Source organism: Hesperophylax consimilis, chromosome 23, assembly GCF_061612785.1.
Source record: "Hesperophylax consimilis isolate HC1 chromosome 23, BYU_Hcon_1.0, whole genome shotgun sequence".
NCBI lineage: Eukaryota > Metazoa > Arthropoda > Insecta > Trichoptera > Limnephilidae > Hesperophylax > Hesperophylax consimilis.
Genome location: NC_142858.1, coordinates 14,356,363 through 14,381,500, shown reverse-complemented (window position 1 = coordinate 14,381,500; position 25,138 = coordinate 14,356,363). Strand labels below are relative to the sequence as shown.

General features: G+C 34.4%; 1 protein-coding gene across 1 annotated transcript in view; it reads right to left on the bottom strand.

Annotated features, from left to right (window-relative positions):
• Positions 1-25,138, bottom strand: part of TrpA1 (Transient receptor potential cation channel A1) — a 39,959-nt gene that overhangs the window by 2,664 nt on the left and 12,157 nt on the right. Inside the window, exons 4-16 of the mRNA XM_089645871.1 lie at positions 18,112-18,307; positions 16,921-17,217; positions 14,680-14,919; positions 14,354-14,461; positions 14,071-14,249; positions 12,460-12,739; positions 10,308-10,477; positions 9,508-9,652; positions 8,164-8,250; positions 6,447-6,675; positions 5,604-5,812; positions 2,884-3,072; positions 1,855-2,127 (exon numbers count right to left, since the gene is read on the bottom strand). Coding sequence (XP_089501997.1) covers positions 1,855-2,127; positions 2,884-3,072; positions 5,604-5,812; positions 6,447-6,675; positions 8,164-8,250; positions 9,508-9,652; positions 10,308-10,477; positions 12,460-12,739; positions 14,071-14,249; positions 14,354-14,461; positions 14,680-14,919; positions 16,921-17,217; positions 18,112-18,307 — 2,602 coding nt within the window. The remainder of the gene's footprint in view (positions 1-1,854; positions 2,128-2,883; positions 3,073-5,603; positions 5,813-6,446; positions 6,676-8,163; positions 8,251-9,507; positions 9,653-10,307; positions 10,478-12,459; positions 12,740-14,070; positions 14,250-14,353; positions 14,462-14,679; positions 14,920-16,920; positions 17,218-18,111; positions 18,308-25,138) is intronic.

Below are 25,138 nucleotides of genomic sequence, written 5' to 3'. Positions count from 1 at the left end.
TGATTTTCATTTGTATCTCAATGGATCGGGGTGTTGGATTTGAAATTATCGCCTTGAAAATTTAATTACGTGCATAAATATATTATCTACAGTCTACATATTTGCTTCAACACTATATACATTTTTTAATCAACAATTCAATTTTTTGTACAAAGTTTTTCAGGAAACACTAGCAGCGCGCAACAATAAACTGAAAAATCCAGAATATGTTTGAAAAAAAAATCATTTTTGGCTACAACAACATCTTTTTTATTTTATTTTTTTATTTATTAAGTCAAAAGAAATTTTACATTTCACTTTATTAACTTAAATAAGTACATACAACATTAAATAAGTAGTTTTCTAATTTTGTTCTTGTAACTTAAGATTAAAAAGTTTTTAAAAAAACAAATGTTTTAAAAAAAAAACTTTTTAATCTTAATACTCTCCGTTTTAAGGTTATCTGGAAGGAGATTGTATATTTGTACACCCTCGTGGCCAATGCCTCTTTTGCTACTTTCAGTCCTTACAGTATTTGTGTACAATTTGTTATGTTGCCTACACAGACATAGGAATGTCTATGGTTGCCTAGTATAATGTTCGTGTACTTGTGACGTTTGTTTAAATGTTGTGTTTGTGTGTATAAGTCCATTTTGGATTTTGTAGATTAGGAGGCATATGATGTATTCGTACAATTATCTTATTTTCAAGAGTTTCATTTCTTGTTATAGTTTTTTTGTGGGAGTGTCCGGGTTAAAATTGAAGAGTTTTTTTTTTAAATTTTGTTCTGTTTTGTTTGTAAATCATTTAGGTATGTGATGTATGTGTGTCCGCATATTTCTGTTAAATAATTTAGATGGGACTGGATTAAATTAAAGTATAAGCCCCTCTTTACCTCTGTTGGTGGGATGATTTTTGCTTTTAATTTTTCTACGTGTTATTTAAATGTCAGATGTTTATCAATATGTAAGCCAAGGTATTTTTCATAATACATCGATAACGTCGTACTTTTGAAGCTTAACACAAAAAACAAGGACCGCCACAGAACACACAACCAAAAGTGTTTTCGAAAATCCATAATAATTATTACAGTAATCATAAGAATCATGTAAATTCCTTAGCCTTTCCCTTACAGTATTTTTTTTCATACACCACCTTCCTGAAACGCTTTAAAGGGAAAATGTGTTCATCTATCGGTTCTCACATCAACATTTTACTTTTTTTAACGAAGTTAGATACTATTTATTGATACTAAAAGCCACCGACCGGCACAACATAAATTTATATCATATACCAAAAACATTAACATTTTCTCATCCATGCGTCCAAGACAGATTGTTCTTGCCCTCACTGTGCCAGAAAAATCTGCTCTCTCCGGTGCTGAAAGTGTACATTTAGGACACACGCAACCCTCGTACGCAACGTAGGCAACGTATTAAGAATCTTTACAACTAACAATCCATATGTTTTCTGTGGAAATAAATGCGTTATAAACACACTTGTCATAAGCAATGCAATCCTGTCTGCGTGGGACGTGTGGAAGACATATGGCGGTGGTGATGGGCCTTCCAAGTCTTCCCTTCCAACGAGTTGATTTGATGTTTATGTTTATGATTTTTCTAAGGTTTTTCCTATATTAACATTATTTATTCCCGTGCGAAGTGGGAGATGAACAACTAATAGATTTAATAACACGTTACAAGTGCTTTTTAACTTTAAGTCAATTGGATATCGCGATATGACGATTCAAATTTGCGTTGCGTGCTTAGGACAAGTATACACCTCGGCCTGGAAACGAAGTATTGCATACGTTGCGTACGTGAGCCCAGTGTGTCACGGTTAAAGTTTTCTGAAGAGTTTTGTTGAATCATTTACCTGCATCGCCAGCCGTTTCAGCTGCGCGTTGCGCCTCACGCTCTCGATGTCCCCAACAGCCAGACCAATGAGCAAGTTCATGAGCAGGATGGGCATCAGCACCATGAAGATGCCGAGGATGAGGAAGGCGGGAAAGGGGTAGGGCAGCGAGCGGCTGTCGTCATCCAAGAAGTATGGCTGCACGTAGGTGCCCACAAAGTCGATCTCGCCCAGCATCATGGCAAACGTGCGCATAAGCGAGATCGGGATGGAGCTGAATGACAGGTGGTCGCCCTATGAAAGTTAACAAATTTAGTAAAGACCAGTGTCATATTATATTATTTTTTCGGGTTCGACATAGCAAAAAAGTAGCAAAAACTCTCTAACGGTGAGGTCTGGCATCATGAAATCAGCACTAATTTTTTGTCTGTAGTGAGCGATACTTTCAGCTCGCATTATCATCTGACCTTTCAAATATCAATTTCTCTGGTAAAAAAATTAAAGAAGATGCCATTTTCTTTACCACATTTTTCAAATGTGTTGAATCATACTGAGACAGTCATGAACTTGATTTTTTCCGACTTCTTCACGAACATACCTACATTTTTCAATTATGTTTAAGGAAATATGAAATTACGAAATATTATAAACAAGATCTTCGTGTATCGTGGGCGATGCAGAGTAGTACACCTTGCATTTGACATCGTGATTCTTTCAAATTCATTATCAATCTTTTTAATGAAATTCCTTTTTCAAATCTTTGAAATCTGGAAAGAAAATATTGAAAATATTCTAGAAACAATGGAGATCGGCCATATGCGTGTCGCCAACACATTTCGCTATTTCAACAACAGCTTTCATAGTATCTACTGCAAATCGCATCTAAGCACGGCGGCGACCCGCCTTTGTTGTTGCCTACATCCTACAACTTTCATTGCATAGCTGCATTGACAGTCCATCCAGTTTGGTCGTGTCTCGGTGACAGTCGGCATGCTTCCATGCCGTATCTTCCTTTATTTTAATAATATGTGGTTATACTGGTGTGTTTACCTTAGACATTAGGATATAAAATGCCAGCCCGAAAGCAATGATGAGGACAGAAAACACCATGAGGACTTTGATTAGGGTCTGCAAGATCTCCAGGAACATGACCACATAGATCCCGATTCTATCAAACGGCTGCAGCAGCAGGAGAAGTTGGAACCAGGTCAGGAAAACCGTTATTGATGCAGCGGAGTACTGGAATGTATGTCATACATTATTTTACATGTCATAAATATTTCACCATTAAATGAAGATATAATAAATCTCGACGCCACCTAACAGGAGATTTAGTATTTAACAATGCCTTTCCTACAAAAATAAAGTTGGTTGTTTTCAGGTGAAAAAATCTAATAAGCAATAATAAGATTGAATAAAATTCTAGAAATTATTGAATTCTTTGACGGTTTGAAAATAACCTGACGTAGCATAGTAGCTAGTGCACCTGACCGGCAATCAGAAAGCTGTAGGTTCGATTCCCGTCGGCGGCATTTATTTTTTCTCGGAAAGAATTTTTTTTCAATTATATGTTATTCAGGATAATAATTATTGCTTATAATAATCTGAATGTCATACAATTTATATAATGGGATAAATCTTATTGGCGACATGTTGGCAGGATAATTATATTGTAATAAAATGAAAATGTTTAACGGGGAGTACTTATATTATTATATTCCCAGCACAGAATCAAGCAAAATCACGGGATGTCATAATTGTAGGGTTTGAAAAGATGATAGTAAATATAAATAAAAATAAATGATAAATCCTTAGGACCATATTGCCTTTCGAAGGATAATTTGAAATTCCCTTTCGAATTAGTAGAAAAATGAAGACTGTTTTCCTACAAAGTTCAAAGTAAACAACTTAGACATACTTCGTTTAAATATATATTTTTTAAAATTTCTGTTTAAGGATATCTTATAAGGATATTGCGCATTTCTTTCATATCTCTATTTGTAAAATAATATTCTAATGTATATATGTTTCCCCTATTTATAAGTCAAAATATTTGTATATGTTTTTAACTGCTGTTTGTCAATTCGTGTGAAATAGTTTGGATGCAGGTGAATTCTCTAGTTGATGTTTTGTATATTCTTATCAATTGATATCTGTATCTGTTTTTTTCACAACAAAAAACACCAAACAACAAGAAAAAAAAAGGAATGAACAAAATTCAAAGATCTGACAAAAATTTAAGTAATCGAAATACACATTTTAATATTCTATTATTATTAATAAGCTGTAACCCGAACCCGCCACGCTTTGATTTGGATTAGAGAAACAATAGCGCGTGGTGCTTTTACGTCCAATACATGATGATGTTTTTTTTTAAAAGCATATTTTTATCTCTCACAATTGACATCTATAATTATAATTATATACACTAATAGGTATGTGAAAACACACGCGTATTCGAATGCAACTGTGTATCAAAATTTCAAAGCAATCGGTGTGAACTTTCGGAGATATAAGATTTTGAAAAAAAAGAACATTGGTCCCCACTTTATCGATGTCTTGTCTAAATCGTTTCCACAATCAGTTTCAATTTTGAAAATAAAAAAATCCCAGCTCCAGAGGTCATTGAACTAGAGCTACACAGAAACACACTATAGATTTAAAAAAATGACGATATTAAAAATATATAATTATATGACGAGTGTTCTGAAAATTTTCCTGGAAAACTTCAATTTTTGGTTAGGTCATAACGTAGCAGACTTTTAATGGTTTATAACTAAGCATGTGAGTTTGCCAGAGTTAGTTGATTTAGTTACAAATTTTATTTTTTCAATGTTTTAAAATATTTAACTCAGTTTTGACTCGTAATACTATGATTTAATTAGTATGGAAACAAAGTTAGAAATAGTTTTAACAATGCTATGACACCAGCTCTCTTCTTGGCCCTTGTGCGGTAATCATCAAAAATAGTAATTTCGGTTTTGAATCTCTAACTTTGGTCCAATAAATTCTAGAACTCGGATTTGTTGTGAATTTAAGTGTCAGTTTCAAAATTGGAACTGATTGTAATAAAGTAAATAAAATAATTTAAAAAAACAATACAACGCCAATTCAATATTCTAAGTGTCTGGCAACGTTTGGTCTATAATACCCTAGTATTTATATTTTAGTTAAAAAATAAATTGTTACCAGATTATATTTCAAAAAGTGTTAGTATTAATATCATGGAAATTGTTAGTATTACAGTCCATGGCTATTCTACGAGAAGATGCAACGATTTTAGGCTTCCTAAGACAAATTTATCAGCAACACAAAACAATATTTATTATAAAGGTTTCAAAACATGTTATGGAAGCCAAAAGTCAGTTTTTCGCGGGTTATGTCTCAATGTTGTGAAATACAAATATTAGTACGAAGGTAATAGAATATTTTTATAGTAGTTTTAGAATAGATGTATAATATATATAAAATGTTAAATTTTATAAATAAAATATAATAAAAAAAAACAAACTATTGTTTTAATATAATATTTCTTATATTTATATGAAATCAGTATTTCTGTGTACGTACATCTGTGCTTTTTCCATTTTAAAGAAAGAGTTACCTACTAACTAACTAGATTTATTAACATAATATCCCGTGGTTTTTTACGAGTCTGCAGTAGGTCATAAAACACAATCATAACTTATATACCTATGTACCACGATTTTTTTTATTAACTTTTGGAATATTAGTATTATTGGTTGGTAGTAATATCCTTAGGTACCTACCTGAATATCGTAGAAGTATCCAATTCCAATGGGAGATATCATTATCATGGAGGAAATGTAGAGAAACCAAGCGACCAAGTTCTTAGCTGGGTCCAGAACGTAGTGGAGTTTTTGTTGACAGATATTGTATATTTCCCGAACTGTACACACCACGTTATAAATGATAATTCCCATGGCGCTCACGTACATGATGGCGGTAGTACGCATTCCTGGAAAACACCACATGGAAAAAAATTCATTTATCTTCTATGTAAGATAATAATATCTAAATCTATCCATGTGAATCTATAGCAACGCCCTTGAAGATGATTTCATAAAACCGCGACTATCCGCTTATCCCAACCCTTAAAACAGAATGTTGAAGTGTCTTGTATTACTTAACTTACCATTACAACATGAATTATTGAAATAATATTCAAATAAAAAACGCAAATTGGAAAGACACGTAGAGAAAAAAAAATTGGGTTGATTGCGATATTCGAATTCGGAATCTTCTGCTTGTCGGGCGGTTTGCCTTTACCAATTCGGCTTTCGAACCCCATTCAAAACTGTCCAATTTTTAACCACTTTTTTAATTTTTAATAATTTATTAATTTTTTTCTAAATTCACGTCCGACTTTTACATGTTATTTTTTTACAAAATAAAAAAACTTATTTATTAATATATCTATATATATATTATTCTTGTTTTAATTTGTTTTCGGAACGTCATGGTTTGTGCTGTTTTTCCAGCGTTGGGCTTAGGTTAATAAATAATTCAAGTGGGTTTTTGAAAAAAAAACTTTAAAGTCAATGCATTACCTTCTACACGTTTATCACCATTGGTCTTCTTTATAATATTACTCAAGTCAATGTCTTTGAAGAATATTCTACTTTGAACTTTCGTTGCATTTCCGGAATCTTCCAAATTCATCAGAGAAGACGAGAATATTGTAACAAATGAAAGAAAAACACAGTAAAAGAGAAGTGTTGCCAGATGGAAGTATTTTCCATAAGAATTCCATTTCATCTCTAGGTATTTTTGACTGAGCGGGTGGGCCAGGAGCTCAACCCTTCCGTGGTTAACCATCGCCTGAAACGTAGTTAAAACATTAAAACGTATCCAACTGAGAACTCCATTGTAACCCATTTTTCTGTAACATGCATTATTTATAAGAAATAATCAAAGGTTACAACTGAGTTTTTAGTCTACACGGTGTATGTGAATTTGTGTTACAAGCGAGGAACTGGTGAATCTACATCATAATAAATGTTGACAACTCAAAACTTTCGACGTACAAAAATTATATATTTATTTTTTTCGTCATAACGGGTTAATCAACTCTTTGAGCCGGGTCTACTCAATACCTCCTAGATCCCTGTCTCGGGGGTACCGGTCTACGCTTCGACGCATTTTAAAATAAAATAAACAATTTATTTCTTGAAAATTCCTACATCGAATATATACTGGAAAATGGTTATTTTAGCTTTTTAGCTTATTTTTTATTATTATTAAAATAAAGAAATATAGATATTTCACTTTATAACTGATTATAAGTTACACAATATAACACACAAAGCAATAATAAAATATGTTCAACATATTACAAAAGTACATAACATCTCATCCTTTACATTCTGTTGGCTTATCTTTAGATCTAACAGTTTTTTCTTAAATTTACTTATTCGATTCTTCGTTTTCAGCTAGTTTTACCAAATACCAAAAATCGACTCAAATGTGATGTAAATTCAACGATTTCCCGCTTGTACCGCTAGTTTCTGGACACCATGAATAAAATAATTTTATAGTAAAATTACATTAAGAAAATTAAATTATTAACAAATGGTTAAAATGTGCAGCCTTTTACATTCGCGTGCTATGTTGTCAGTATCTTCCAACTGACAATATTAGTGTCACAATGTCAATTTGACAACGAGAAAAAGTGTGCTTTATGGCACGTTATTGGCACTTTATTTAATCAAAGCAATAGCCAAAACTTTAACGGTTAGGTTAGTTTATTAAAGTATAGGTACAGTTAGATGTAGCTTGAGAAAAATTTACAAAAAATTGTACGTATTCATTAAAGGTAAATTTTTTGACATGTAATGAAAGATGTACAAAGTTTTGTACACCTTTCATTAGAAGTCAATGTTTTTCTGTCGGCGCATTATCGATACACTGTCCCAGTCGCTCAGGATCTCTTGAAAATTTTGCCAAGAACAAGTTGGTATGCTATCTAGTGACAGTATCTCCTGCGACTGTAGAGAGTGTACATTGTACGTGCCACGACTAAAAAATTGGCCTGTAAACAGTGTTTATAATAAACTAAGGAACAATACAATACATTAGATAAGATACACTTTTAATGTGGGTACTTAAGGCAAATATTTTACAGCATTGATTGAATGTTTGACTTAAAAACTTACGTTCGCCACGCACAGTGGATTTGCTTGGAACGTCGGATCGCTGAGCGCCTTCGCAGCTACCTCAACTGACGATCTTTGGTAGAAATCGAAATTGTACTTTATCTAATGTTAAACAAATACACTTAGTAAATTCATGCTTTTTATTATGACTTACATTCAAAGCAGGCAAAGGCATCTGGGGATACCCTTCCGCGTCGTCACAAACGACGGGACACTTCAAACAGCTGAGACAGTATTTGATCTATCAATCAAAAATATCCATTATTCTGCATAATATACTATTTTGACATACGCATTTTGATGTTTACTTTTTTAAAATACTTTAAAATTTAAAAAAATATGTATTTAAAATTAAAAAAATATATAGTAGATACTATTTATAATTTTAAATACAAAACTATTATATGACGAAGTCTATACTTATTATTTCTATAAGCTATTTTTTTTAACAATATAGGTCCCGATAAATATAAAATTTATTTTATACATTTTATTTGGTTTTACGCCCCGTCGGGCTTTTACATGGATTTTAAAAACAGAAGTGAAAGAACCTGGTGAGCTATCGAATATTATACACAAAGTTCTTAAAGCATGAAATAACGTTAAACTAAATAATGAAACAATATTAGTGAAACACGTAACAGTAAAATAAAATAAAATAGAAACAAGAACATCTATGACAAGTGACTAAAACTACATTTGGTAATTATACATTTTGTAGGATTCAACAAAGTGCTGGTATAGATAACGCTTAATTCAATATATGGAGTCAATCAAAATGTCAACAGTACCTCCAAACTTGTTGCCCAGATCATGCATCCTATTGGTTAGAGAGTGTGTCTGAGAGTTGGTTGTGTATGTATTGCAGAAGAATGTTACATTTTGTCTTGTGTTCCTAGTCGTCACATGGATTTTAAGAGTGGAAACGATGGCAGGGTTGTATATATTATATATTGTTTGCATATAAAAGTATTCGTTGTGCTTCTTGGGAGGATACATCTTACGAGACTTATAAGTTTGTGGTATTTTAATATATTGCAGTGTGTACTACACATAATTTAACGTATGTATAAGATGCGGGCACATATTCATAAAGCAATAGTATAGTATTAGGGACTACCTTTGCGCGCAGAGGTACATTTAAAATTAAATTAAGAAATAGTAAAATACTACTTCAAATATTAACTCTAATTTCACGCATGATGTTTAATGCCCGCACATGCCGAAAGAGATGGCTGCTAAGCAAGACCAACTAAATGGAAATAATGACTATTAATCTGGGACTTCTTTAATGTTACAAGAGTTGTTATTGAAAAACAATCATTAATTGACTTTGTAAGTGTAGTGGACATTTTGAGTGGGTATTAAAAAAACAAAGATAACGATAGCGTTTCTTTAAAAGAAACTGCCTTAAAATAACAGTGGTTATCAAAAGACCTGATCATTTTATAAAATCAGATTTCTTTCTCTTAAATAAGTAAAACCTAATTGAACTTACGTAAAACGACTTGGAGTCTTTTTTGCAATTGGCTTTAGTGATGCACTTGTCTTGTACTGCCTCGAATACCCTGGGCATGAAAGCAATGAGAGCCAACGTTACACAAGGATGCTTGTCAGAGCGGAGGGCCATCACTTCAGCAGCTCTGGAATTTATTTTTATTTTTTTACTGGTAATAAACATAATTAATACAATAATTATAAGATTCTAGATATGGGGGAGTAAGGGGTAATAGGAGCGAGCGGGTAATGAAAGCGACCACGAAATGAGTACTTCAAGATGCTCGGATCTCTTTCAAATAAGTCTTCGTTAATATTTGAGCAAGTAAGTCTATCAATCACCAACAGCAGTTCAATAATAAATGTCTCGAGTAGCGTGAGAATGTGAGATTTGCTGTCGGCGACTTGAAAAATTATTAATCATTTTCCGAGACAAAGATTATTATTTTACTTTCTTTTTTACACAAGTTTCAGAAACCGGATATAAAGCTCTCAATTTACTTTTTCATGGTGGATTTACCAGTAAGAGGAGCCTAATGCCTTGATGATACTGATGGAATTAATCGTCAAACGAAATGAATAGAATGAACAGAACTAGTGCAAAATGTGTTCAAACTTTGGAAAAAATAATGATTTTTTCTTCAAAGTTTTTCTTAATAGGCTCCATTTTCCCCAGGCTACCCTATAATCAATGAAAAATTATCAATTTATAATTTCTCATGGTATTGGTGTTAAAATAAGGGATAAATAATAATATGTACCTACGACTCGATACATGCGATATTATATTAATTTACTTACCGCTTTTCATGAGTGACCATCGCCAGAGCCGAATCGGGGAATTTGTAGTAGATGGCGTAATCTATTGCTGTCATGTCCATGAGATTGTATGTTAGCTTGCAGTTCATGTTCATCAATAGAGTTATAGCCTTCGGTCTGTTCTCCATGGTGGCTAGATGGAGGGCTGTATTCTGACAACCAAAACAGAATATTAACTTTCCTATATTTAGAATTAAAAGTGAGTATTGCTGCAATGGTGACCGGATAAATCATGACATCTTTAAAAAGTTATATAAAGTCATGGAAAGTGATGAAACAAAAACTTTATTAACTGGGTTAAGTAGGTTAGGTAAGGTTAATTTTTTTTTCATATTTCTAATGACTTTATATCACTTTTTAAAAGTGTGTTGAATTGTCACTGTGTTGAGTTATCATGGAACCATTGCTAATTTATTGAGAATTTCTTAAAATTATTGGTAATCTGGGTAAAAATGGGATAGAAATGGGGTAGGAACACGTGACATAACATGACACGTGATAATTTATTCGAAATGCACTAAAAGTTTCTCAGAAAACCTGTTAATTCATTCGCTAAAGGCCTGCAATACCGTTTTCATCCGATTACCAATAATTTGAATAGATTCTTAATAAATTAGCAATACTCACTTTTCTCCGTGTAGTAATATAGAAATTCAGTCCCTGTAGATGTTGAGCTTTCCCGGCAGAAGATCGTAAGCGACAATTTGACGATTGTCGTTTTTTTATTGAATCCGCTTAAAACACATACCCGCATGGACATGACAAATTATCGCATGAAATGCAGAAACCAAAGTCAAAATAAATGCATTTTTCATTTTCACGTAGATGTTTTTCTTAACTTTTTTGGCCAAGCAAAGCATCGTAAGCGTCATATTAAAGAGTACAGCCGTAAAATGCGTCGCGAGCAAGTTAAAAATAAAAGCAGCAAGAAGTAAGAATCAACGGAATTGAGAAATATAAAAAAAATATAAACGGTATTCAGAAACTCGTAGTAAAGCGTACACACTGTCGAATCTTTATTTTATTTGAGTTTAAGTTTTCAAGAAATTGAGCGCATATGTAATACTAAGGATTTCTGGAAAAAAATATTAGCTTGTAAAAGGAAAGACTGAAAGTATCTTTAGTTCTTGTGTTTTTCGAAAAAAAAACAAATTATTTTAGTTTTCCAAAAAGTGATATTTTGAAATAAAAATACATATTATACAAGAAAAACGAAATATAAAAATTCAAAGTGAAGTTTATAAGAACCAAGGAAGCATAATGAAAGTTTATAGGCTGGCGAGGTTGAATGTAAAACAATACTTTTAGCTAACCCGAAAAGAAGAAGACGAATCAAACGTTTTATGTGCTAGTTTCGATTTCCGAACACTCCTCATGGAGAGAGTATGAACTCGTTACATATAAGAACATATGTCTCGTATGTTGAGAGCCTTTGGGATAGTGGGTCTAAAACCGTATACTGTTTTATTTGAGAAGGAGCAAATGGAAAAAGAGGGTGCAACGTAATTTGCACAATTACGTAAAGTAAGTTTCTGAAAATTAATGACGACTAAAAAAAGTTTTTTTTCATTTTACTGTGATAGTTGTGCATGACAAAATAGGAATTGTGCCTTGGTTTCCTATTTTTTGATAATGCCTTATTTATTAAGGAAATAACTATTACCTTTCGCCGGGATAAACAATGATGTCGGTGGACGTGGCGCCTGCTACAATCAAGTAATTTAGTAGACAAATATAATTTGGGCACCATCCTAATAAACTGCATCCTTTAATATTTAAAGCATTCAAAATTGGTGTGGTGATTCTAATCAAAGTATGCCCACTATTGTATTCATGTAGTCTGAAGGCCAAGTAATGCACGTTTTTGTTTCAGCTTTTTGATGACCTTGACTGCTCTTCCCTTAATGTAAATAAATAATAAGTCTTAGGACCTGTTGTTTCGTAGAAGTTCACGAGTGACAAAAGCATGAAATGAATATTCAGCGCCATTTTGTTTTTTTGACATTCGAATCATTAGATCACAGTGGGTTTTGGTCAAACACCGATTCCAGATACGCTTCAGCTTTTGATGACAATGTTACATTTGAATTTCTGTTAAAAATCGTCCTGATTCTTCATCATGCAACAAACATACCCCATCCTTGTCTGTCTGGTCCAGTAGATGGGAATGCACTGAGTGCAGAAGTTCCACCGTCTGCGTGTACCCCGACATGGCGGCCAGGTGCAGCGGGTTGCGGCCGTGGTGGTCGCGGTGTAAGAGCGCCCCGCGCGCCAGTAGCAGCTGGATGACCCGGGTGTGGCCCTGCTGCGAGGCGATGTGCAGCGGCGTCAGCCCGCCACCGTCGCTCTCGTTGATGATGAAGGCGCCCTTCAGCGAGTCCAGCAGCTGGCAGACGGTATGGTAGCGGCCGTACCTGCAATCATCACGCGAAATGCTTATATTATTATTAGCTCACGACACAGCATGACACAGCTCACAGCGTTGCCAGATGTATTGTATTAGATTAGAGAAATTGCGCCATTCCATATCAGGATCTTATTCCTTATTCAATTACTTTCCTCTTCAGATGACCAAGTTTATGTCACCAGCGTTACGGTGGAAGTTTTATACACACCTACTGCCACTATTATTGGTATTAAAATAGCACACTACCCTACTCACGACACTGGTGTTCCACGTAGGTTGATGTTGGAAGATTTTCAGATTGGTATAAGGCCTCTTTTGTGATTAACATGATATTGATTGTAAAAAGGTTAAGTTTATACATCAAATCTCAAAAATTAACACCACGATAGCAGTCTTTGTTGTCGTACTAGGTAGGATTAATGCATTAAAAAACCCTTAACGCACATTCAGTTGAATTGGTAGGTCCATAGAAATGGTTAAGTCATGTTGTTTTTTACTTTAATATTTTTAGAAGTAGGTATCGCATAATTTCTCAGCTTTATTATGGTATTTTATAACAGGGTCTAGGACGTTTCTACACCGCCGGTTCTTCGCCGCCAGTTCATCGCCGAAGTTTCTACGCCGGGACGGTTCTAGACTGGCCGTTTCTACGCCAGCCGATTCTACGCCGCATTCAAATTAAATTAACAATTACAATTAAACTTTATTGTTAAAACCTAACCTAACCTAACCATAACATCATTAAGATAACCCGGATTAAAACTTCTGATTACCTGCTTTGTCATGCTTACCTGCTTCGTCAATGGGTCATTAAGATAATCCCGGCGATTGTAACTTGCATGTACAAAATTTCCATTCGGAAATTCTTTAATTCTTTTAAATTAAAATAAATGTTAATGCTACTTTTTAAATGATTCGATAATTTTTGTATAGTCTACTTTATTTTCTATGACTGTATGTAGGTATGTGTTTAAACAATAAAGTTTAATTGTAATTGTTAATTTAATTTGAATGCGGCGTAGAATCGGCTGGCGTAGAAACGACCATTGCAGAACCGTCCCGGCGTAGAAACGGCGGCGATGAACTGGCGGCGAAGAACCGGCGGTGTAGAAACGTCCCATTACTTTATAACATTCCTATGTTCGGACTACGGCGTGGCGTTTCGACTGTAAGCATCACATTTTCCGGGCCGAATATCGATATTTCGGAGTCGGGTATGTTGTTGTTCGATCCAAACTATGTAGGTATACATAGAATAATTTGTTTTAACGTTACTAATCCTCATCTATACCTCCATCTCCAAGAGACTCTTCCCAAGTAGATTAACAAGTCTTTTACCTGGCTGCGAAATGCAGAGGACTCTCATTGTTATTGTTCTTTAAGTTGATGCAAGCCCCGAGCTGTATGAGATTTTCAAGGGAGCGAATGTGTCCTTCTCTACTGGCGTAATGCAGGGGGGAGCATCCCATATTGTCCTTTTCATTGAGTAACTGGTGAATATTTTTATCCTTCTCGTCCTGAAAAAGTTTTGTTCAGGTTAGTACTCTTTTAATAACATATTTTGTATGATACGAGTAGTTAGGGTACAATTGAGTAGAATTTTCTAAAATACTAATTTTACCTTGTATAATTTAGAAAAGTCTTCCAGACGTCCACCATTAAGAACAACCAAATGAAGAACGTTCCTATTGTTCATGTCTTTCAATCCAATATTTGCGTTTAGACGAATCTGCAGAAAAAAACCCACATTAAGTAAAATAAAAATTCTCAGCCAATTAACTTTATTTATATAGAAATACTCCGTAAGCTTGATGGAAGGACTACAGTATCCAGCAAAATCTAACGTCACTGTTGCTATACTGCAGGCGTAGACTTTCCATGCTGTTATTCTTAAAGTTAAAACAGTTCCTTGTTAAAAGAAGTGTTACAAAAGCAGAGTTTATGTACCAGGGTATGTACGGTCTTCCATCCCCCCCTCGAGGCAGCCAGCAGCAGCGGAGACCGCAACTCCTTGTCCAGCGGATTGATGTCCGAGCCCTGCTCGATGAGGAACTCCACGATGGCCGGGTGGTCGAACATCGCCGCACAGTGAAGTGGGGTCATGCGTTGGACGTCGCATGACATCAGGCACGCGACCTTCTCCGACGGTTGCATGTCGAACATGAGTTTGATAATGTCAATCGCTCCCTGGAATAATTTAATCATTCTTGCTGACATTTGATGCGTGATAATTATGATATTAAATATTTCTGTTACATTTATTTTTTCACCCAGTGTTGAGTTTATCCTCTTGGGGCCTTTCTTATAGCTCCTTACGTCAACATTTTTTATTGTTATACAAGCGTAAACTCGTAAAATATCACGCGATATTATAATTGTAGGATTTGTGAAGCTAAAAATATTATTTAAAAAAATAATTTTATCTTTGGAATGATAGAAAATTTGAAAAATGAAGACACTTGTCCCATGACAATATAAAAATACAAGACTCGTTATCGAACAACAATTATAGCACCGTTTGTGAAAAAGATAGCAATTCAAATAAAATGTATGTGTGTACGAATGAAATAGCTGTATGAACGGACCGCTAAAGTACTTCCACTGAACCCAGTTCTGTGAAACCATGCGCGTTGATCAGTAACGTATTCTCTCTACTAAAACTTATACGCGTATTTGAAACATTTAAACAAAACAAAATATAATTAAATTAATGGTATAATATATTTTTCATCCTTGTCCTTTTCAAATTAATCGCATAGTATATAATTATTTTCATTTTGGTCCGTTTTTAAATTGATAATAAAATATGTTAATTCCAATCAAATACCAAATTGTCACCTCACATGTTTATTACATTATTGAATTAGCTTCCATCAACTTAGTAGGTACACATTATTAGTAAGAAACATTAATACAACAATACATTTAAATATATTATTTTGTGTTATTTTTATATTATTTTATAAAATTATAAACCTCAACACAGGCTAGTCGTAGTGAGGTTAAATTGGAAATATAAATAATTTTACCATGTGAAGAAACAATAAAAGAAAAAAGCAATGCACGTTTCGAAGAAAAAAATTCTAATTAACATTATTATTTTGGTACCTGTTTTTTTGCTTTTCTGATATGATTTGTTTAGTTGTTCCAAATTTGTTTGTTTGTTCAAAATCAGTTGAAAATTAAAAGTTAATTGAACTTGAATAATGTTACGCATTACGAAAGCAGGATGTTTAATATTCGATATTAAACTAACAAATTAAATGCTTTTATTAAACTAATTCTTTTGAGAAACGCGTCGAATGTAATATCTAATAAATGGAGGATTTACGGTTTGAATAAAGTTAGTACCTAATTCAGTTTTTGAAATTATTTCACGTTAAATATGCATTATATAATATAATACGAGCTGGCATTAATGAATATACGATTAATTAATAATCTAATTAACATTACTCGTAAGAACTTGTAGTAGCTTCAGGTAGGTACTTGTGTGAGTTGAGTTCATGTTGGGGAGTATGTACGTGTCAAATGGCAATTATTTGAAAATAATAATTGAATTTTGCACAACATGCCAAGGTCCTTGAACCTCATTTTGACGTTGATTGAATTTGGTGTAGAGAATAGATTGATACAACAGGGACAATAAACTAATTTGGGTCAATTTCTTTCGGTCACACATATTATTTGCTTGTTTTTTCATGTTTTTTAACTTGTATTTTTTTGTTCACGTTTTTGTACTTAGATTAATTAAGATTAATCAAACCACATGAATGTGTGTGTTTTCTAGTATCTAAAAAGAATTACCCTATTTAAAATTTTTTGACAATTTTTTTAATGTATTATTTAATCTGCAGTTAAAAAAATATATATCTAAACTCAAATATTGATTCTTAAGTGTTGTTTAATGTGAAAAATGGTCCAGCCACGATGCAAGAATTCATAACAATTATAGGCATTTTAACTTGAATATATTTACGTGCGTAAGTTAATTTGAGTAAATTTTGTTCTTCTTAAAAACAAACTAATTAAATTATATAGGTACTTATTCGAGTAGAATGTCTAATTTATTGTAATGTGGGAAACGTTAGTTACGTTTTCCCTTCATCGTGTTGATGCAGGTTAAAATCTTTTGTCGTGTAAAAAAAAAACAATTTTGAACAGATTGTAAATGAATTTCCTTTGTACCTGAGAGCAGGCCAAATGAACTGGCGTAGACAAGTCATGTTGCTGCGTGGATATTTTGGCTCCAGACTTAAGGCAGAGTTCTACAGCCTTTATGTCCCCACCGTGCACGGCCGAGTGAAGGGGCACGTTGCCCTCGGAGTCGTAGAATGAGATCATCTCCTCGCGGCTGCAGCCGTTGGACTCGCCCCACTGCAGAAACACCTCGATGGTACGAGAGGAGGCGTTCTTGGCCGCCTCGTGGATCGGGTAGTAGCCGTTGTTGCATGGGCGGCGGGGGCATGCGCCGAATTCTGTAATCTGGACACAAAATTTTATAATAAGACATTGTTTAAATTAAACGAAAATAAAAATAAAAAGTTTTAACCACAATTTTGAATAACAAAAGTATCAACATGTTTTTAAAACCCCGTGAGGGCCTTTTTGAGGGATCAACTGTTCGGGAGATCATATGGCTGGGGGTCAACTGTCCGGGGGGTCAACTGTCCCGGGGGTCAACTGTCCGGGGGGTCAATTGTCCGGGGGATCAACTGTCGAGTCACCGAAAATAGTTGACACTTTACCTACGTATGTCGCATCTATTAGTGTAAAAAACAATCAGATTTTTAGAAATGATTAATTGTATATATAATTTTAGATATAATTTCATATAAATATACTTTGAATCTCGAAATGTCGCACATAATAAATTTTAGTACTTCATTTAAGCATAAGGTATAAGTGGTAAACTAATAACCCCATCATCTTCAATAATAGTTTTATAATCTTGGGGAGCTTTAGTAGGGTTACATGACAAAATAAAAAAGTAAAGTTTAAAAAAAATTAACATTAGTGGGTAGCTCCCTTGAGGTGACCTTTTCGCAAAAAAGGCGCTATAAAAATAATCCAATAATAATAATTATTATTGGACTGTGTCGGACTGTGGGAGGACGATGTCAGGAAAGATGCCAGAGGACTACTCCATGTTGCAGATTGGAAGACGACGGCCGAGGACAGAGGGCGGTGGAGGCTCATGTTAAAGGAGGCCAAGGCTCGAAATGGGCTGTAGAGCCATTGAAGAAGAATTGGCCTGTAAGGGTTATGGCGAGGGTATCTTTAAGGGGCGAGTGATAAGTAAAGAAAAAGTTTTTTTTTAAATTTGATAACAATATGAATCTCTTTAAAAATCCTACATATTATTAATAATTTAACTACCAGAATCCGGGCGCATTCCTCGTGGTCGTAGATGGCAGCCAGGTGCAGGGCAGAGCGGCCGTGTTCGCCGCCCTGCTGGATGTCGATGACGTGGCGGTGCTCGCTCATGGCGCGCAGCGTCAGCGGGCGGTTCAGCTCCGTGGCCAGGTGCACGGCTGCCTGCTTCTTCTCATTCAGAATACTGGTGTCCACCGGACTGTATGAGAGCAACTATTTTTTTAATTGTTCGTACATAAGAGTATTTCTCAAAACCCATTTAAATATCTGCGTCGTTTTCAAAAACAAGTTTCTTCAGCCACCCAACCAAACCCACAGTTTTTTGGAGGACTATATTTTGAACGCTTTCTTATTACCTTCACCACCCTCCTGCAGTCCAGAAAAGTCATTCTATTCCCTTGAAACCACCAAAACTGTTCTGTAACATCGCCCATTGTTAAATCACAGAGTATATATTATAGGTACTTTTATTGATTCAAACCTACCTACATATTTCGTCGCCAAACCGAATACGAATTGTATTCTTTAAAAAACATATTTAATGAATGGCTAAAAGCTCACCATTAGAACCTACAATTAACATATGGGTTAGGAAGTTATGGACCTAAGAAGCCCTGGTTGGAGCAATTCTAGAATAATTTGAAGCTGCGGAGTGAGAGGAAAGATGTATGAAAAATGTCAAAACCAACATAAATTTGTATTGACTTATTCCATACCTTGGCTCACTAAATATCCCCAAAATCATAAGCCGTCAAAACTGAATTAACAATACAAAAATAAAATAATAATAGCTCATTGTGCACCACTTTGCATACAAATAAGTTCAAAAGTTAGTCATACAAGATGGTTGCCAGGTAATTTCCCCTCACCCTAGATTTAGCTTCAAAGCCATTCATACAAAATTGCACTAATGCTCTGTCCAGCGCTTTTTAGGTCTATGGCAAAAGTAGATACAGAAATTTTAATAAGTACCTAATCCATTTTATTCCGGTAGAATGTATTGACCAAAAGTGAATACTGGCTATGTAGAATTATTTTGTGGCAAGGCCCTATGTATATAAATATAAACTCAGCCACGTTTAGTTTTTATGAAAGTTTTAACTTTGATAAAGAAAATCAACTTTTTTTCTTAACCAATGTTTTGTGAATAACGAAATTCTGGTTCGTGATGAGGGAACGAAGAGAATGATTGTCACTTCTAATATAATAGTGTGTTTCGTTATGACGTTTGTAATTTTTCTGGTATTATCAGCTTTATCCTGCTCCCACCAACCGTATAGCAGGAATTCCGCGCTTGATTTTGTACATGGAACGGCACACACCTAAGAAAAAGTGGGCAAGTAATAATAATTCAACCGTCATCGACTAAAGACCGGAGAGAAAGACGCCGTTAAATATTCGTAGCACATGCTAGCCGATTATGTGCATTAGTTAATGTTAAAAAGAGTGACTTGTGACTCATCGAACGTTCTTCCCAAGTGTTGGCCTTGCTGGACAACAAAGCAAAGAATCACCAAACCTGGTAAGTGCAGAAATCTGGTAATTACTTTGTGTGTTGGTTGGGGTGGCGCAATTTCCTGTCGTATTACAAGTCTCCTGGAACAGCTTCATCGCACAAAACCCAAAATATTATTTCATAACCAAGGATTGATTCTGAGGAGACCTAATGCTCTTAATTTGGTACCAACTTTGAGGAACCGAAACTCGTACATAGAGCTGCAAGTATTAATTCTGTTATATTTTCTAACGTATCATTTAAAGCCATACAGTGTATTGTTATGAAGGTAGATACACCTAAGGTACAGAGAATTTAGAATTTAGAGGGCTATTATTCAAGAAAAACATTCACAACTTGTTTACCATTGTAAATTTAAAATCTGCTTATAACCTTTCTTACATTTTTTAATTTTATTTTTCTATTTTTTAATTTCTCAACTCTCTTTTAAATTTTAAATATTAATTTCATCTAAATAAAAAGTAAAATTTCAATTTTATAAACTCATAATATATGTCAATAATTTTTTACAATATTGCTATTTTTGTATTATCATATTTAAATATTCTTTTAGTCTATTCTCTACGTTTATATTATTTAAAATACAAGTTAGCAACTTCTTATATCAACCAAGAAAACTTTTCATATTATTTATAAAGTGCAATAACTAAGTAAAAGTCAATACACTAGACTAAACATGAATCGCTTTTAATAAATATGCCTATTTCTGACTGTCCTAAAACAGGTAATCTCCTAGTTGGACAGCCAAAGATCACTGTAATATGTAATATGTCATGTTTAAAAAAAAAAAAAAACTTATGGATAAAGTTAGTTCAAGTCTTATATTTATATATATATAAATATAATATATATATATATATATATATATATATATATATATATATATATATATATATATATATATACAGGGTGTATCGGCACTAACCCGACAAACTTTAACCAGCTATTCCTTAGCACATTTGGAGTAAAAAATGTTATGTGCACTTTGCTGTCCGGTAACGTTTTTTTTTAATAAAAAATTAATTAAACATATTTTCACCACATGTCACCACTGTTTTATCCTTTGTCAAAATTTGAAAGCAACATCGCAACTCTCGCGTGTTGCTGCGAACGAAGCCCGTATTACATAATCCAGTACCAGAAAAGAAATATTTTATTTAACAATAATGATTATTCACATTTTTCGTATGCGAATCACTGATTGTCTTCTTGTATTGTACACATCAGTTTTATTTTTGTATCTAAATTGTTTCACCTCTGGAATGCTTTGGTTTCACCTCTTACGCGTTTCACGTATTAAATAGTCTAATTTTGAAACTAAGAAACTAATTAGTAGATTTCCTGAATTTATAATCGAAGTCCAATAATTCTGAGCACTTTTAAAAACAATTTTCCTCACTTAGGTACTTATCAATAATAATAATTGGATTATTTGAACAGCGCCGTTGTTTTTTAAATCACCGTAAGTGCTCTGTCAAAATGTTACTTGCTAGGCTATCCTACAACGTATATTTTTTAATAAATTTAGTTATTTACAACTTCGCGGAATGTGATTTATGAATATTATTGCTTATGTTAAAAGCCTTCCAGAATTACCGGAATATAACGAGCAGCTTGACACACTTAAGTTTATTTCCACTAATTTGAAGGTACAAAGAATGTATAGTTTTAAAAACAATCCCGATGAATCAAAAAACGGTTCATATAAAACTGCTGCGCAACACACTGAGACAAAGGAAAGCACTCACACAAACGTCATGACTGCATTGGATTGACCACCTGCAAATGAATGCTGCCAGATTGCTAATTTATTTAAACAATAATTATTAAATTTTATTTAAAATATCGCAATTTTTTTAAAAAATTGACAATAAATTACAACTATAATTTAAAAAAAATATTCTTAACCCCACGCTTTTTCGTAATTGATTAATTAATTCAGAATTTAAACGTTGCTTGAAATGACTAGCCGTATTTGGTGACCAGATCTGAATATCCAGGTTCAGAATTTAAACGTTGCTTGAAATGACTAGCCGTATTTGGTGACCAGATCTGAATATCCAGGTTTAGAATTTAAACGTTGCTTGAAATGACTAGCCGTATTTGGTGACCAGATCTGAATATCCAGGTTCAGAATTTAAACGTTGCTTGAAATGACTAGCCGTATTTGGTGACCAGATCTGAATATCCAGGTTTAGAATTTAAACGTTGCTTGAAATGACTAGCCGTATTTGGTGACCAGATCTGAATATCCAGGTTCAGAATTTAAACGTTGCTTGAAATGACTAGCCGTATTTGGTGACCAGATCTGAATATCCAGGTTTAGAATTTAAACGTTACTTGAAATGACTAGCCGTATTTGGTGACCAGATCTGAATATCCAGGTTCAGAATTTAAACGTTGCTTGAAATGACTAGCCGTATTTGGTGACCAGATCTGAATATCCAGGTTTAGAATTTAAACGTTGCTTGAAATGACTAGCCGTATTTGGTGACCAGATCTGAATATCCAGGTACTTCCTCACCTTCCACTCCTTCCCTTAGCCATAAAACTTACCCCAATTCAACATAAAAATTGTTTAAATTATCGGATGTAATGAAATGCATAATAATTAGACCCCAAAATACTTAATTATTCAGGGAAATAAACCCCTGAGTCATCAGTTGGAAATACCAACGACATTAAGTGAAATTAACAATGCAATAATCCTATTATTGCATTGTTTAAAATTTCACTTAATTATTAGCATTAGCAAATAATATTGGGATTAGCAAATAATAATTTACGACAATTTACTCGGAAATCAATAAAGCCAGAATAATAAAAAAAGAAAGTTATCACTTACGTCGTCTGTAAGTGGCTTTACCAAAGTTTGATAATGCCGTCAGAAGGTGAAACAGCTGTCACGCGTAATAATAATTACAACTAGCAGAACTTGTTTATAAACACACTGTTTTTATAAATTTTTTAATAAGACTGTTAAAATAAAAAAAATCTCTAAATTGAAATGGAGTTCTACAAACTAAACTTAAAATCAAATAAATTTATTGCGAAGGTTCAAAGTACTGTACTGTAATATTATATTAAATAATTTTTACGTGTTTAATTATTGTTTAAAGTCAGATTAAAGCGATTAAAAAACCCACCTGGCAATTCTTATTCGAGTTTCGTTGTTTTTACGTATTGGCGCGCTTACAAGCATCAGTCGTCTCATTTTTAACCATTAATATTTAGTGTGTAGGAAAGAGAGAAGACGCTTTTCGACACACTTGTCGAAAAACTTGTTGAATGCCGACGGGCATACTCTTCTACAGATTTTATTAAATATTGATATGTAGGTAATATTGATGTGTAAATGAATGACATTGTGAGAATTTTACCAATAAATAATAAATGAAAATGCGGACATGTAGTTTATGTTAATTTTTTTATTGGAGCATTTGTTCGAAGTGACTACCATTATTTTCGATGCAAGCGTGTAGTCTTGTTATATTTTGATTATTTAAGTTTGCAGGATTTGCTTTAATTTCTGCAGCGGCTTCCATCACTCGTTCGAGCAGTTGCTCTCTTGAGGCTATTGGCTTAGCATACACTTTTTCCTTGAGAGCCCCCCACAGGTAGTAATCCAGGGGGGTCAGGTCGGGTGATCTTGGTGGCCAAGCAATGGCCGGACTTCCACGGCCTATCCAACGACCAGGAAACTCGACATCCAAGTAGTTCCGCACGGCAATCGAATAGTGTGGTGGGGCTCCATCGTGCTGGAACCACATTCTCCGTAGTAATTCGAGGTTCACATCTTCCAGAATCTCGCCCAGTTGCACTTGTAAGAACTCCAAATACATCGGTCCATTTAGTCTGGGAGGCAACTCGATTGGACCGAGTATTTGATTTCCCAGGATTCCTGCCCACATGTTGATGGAAAATCTGTCCTGGCTCGACGACTCCCGAACAAGCTTGGGGTTTTGTTCAGCCCAATGGTGCAAGTTGTGCACATTTAGCACTCCTGTTTTAGTGAACTGTGCTTCGTCGGTAAACAATATGTTTTTCATGAAGTCTGCATCTCTTATGACATTATGCAGCATTCTTCTGCAGTACACGACTCTGGAAAAGTGGTCATTCTCCATGAGGCCTTGGCAGCGCCTATAGTGAAAAGGTTTGAGCCCGTGCTTCTTCAGAACTCTCCATACCGCCATGTGTTCCCTGTGTCCTATCATCAGAGCGACCCGACGCACGGACAGCGTGGGGTCTTCGGTAATTAAGTTCAGGATTCTCTCCTCAACTGCCACAGGAACGATGTTGTGTCCTCCGCCGGCGCCTTCAATCCGTCCGATGCCACAGTCACGCAATTGTTGATACATCTGAAACAAAACAACAAATAACAACTGCTTTTATTATTCAGCTCAGTAATAATGTCAAATAAACAATCGCGGGCTTTTTCACTCATTTTATTTTTAAAGAACACTTATTTTAGGCACATATCAGAAAACTTACGTTTTCTCTTCATTTATTTCATTTTTTTATAGTAAAATGTATAACAAAGTGTTTTAAATTATAATTTTCTTAACTAGGTACGGTTGATATCTTGGATTCACAGGGGTGAAATTGAATTCAAGTAATTTAAATAATCCCATGGTGAGAAAGGGAGTGAATTCAATTGCAGTGAATGATGCATTTATTAGAGATTAAAATTAATTAACTTTTTAAAACGCCGTTTAGTGACCACTGAACACAAATCACCTAAAGTACAATTTACATTTTTAAAGTTGGTGGCCCCTTGTTATGTTTTTAATGTTCCCAGTTTAAATTTCAAAAGCGCTTTTTGGCATTATCAATGAATGTAAATAGTTTCAATAAACAATTGATAGGGTACAAACCTGGACAAAGGTAGCATGGTGTGGGACGCGTCTTCCAGGAAACCTCATGCGATACTCCCTTACGGCTGCTCGTGAATTTCCATTGCAAAATCCATAAACAAAAACAATATCTGCTTGCTCGGCAGGTGGATAATTGAGGGGCATATTTCAACAGTAAAAACTTAGATAACAAAACAAAAACGAAACTAGAAACTTGATGACATGCGAACTCCCAAAACAGCACTGACCACTGATACGAGACGGGGTGGCGGGAACCACACGGGACTTGAGACAGAATATGTGTGAAAGAGATGACAGTAGCGCGGCGTTGCCAATTATTTTACCCCTATACTGTGGGCAGTAGCGGAGTGTGGAAATTTTATTTATTTTTTGTTTTTAAAAGAAAAAAAATGTTACCGGACAGCAAAGTGTACATAACATTTTTTACTCCAAATGTGCTAAGGAATAGCTGGTTAAAGTTTGTCGGGTTAGTGCCGATACACCCTGTATATATTGACCTCTTCCCGTAGTATGTTGATCCAGTAAGAAGTTGTTAGACTAAGTTGATCCACCTTTAACACCATATAACTTGGCAATTATGGAATACATCTGAATGAATTGACAACAGTGGTACAATAATTATCAATGTTGCCAGTTTGCC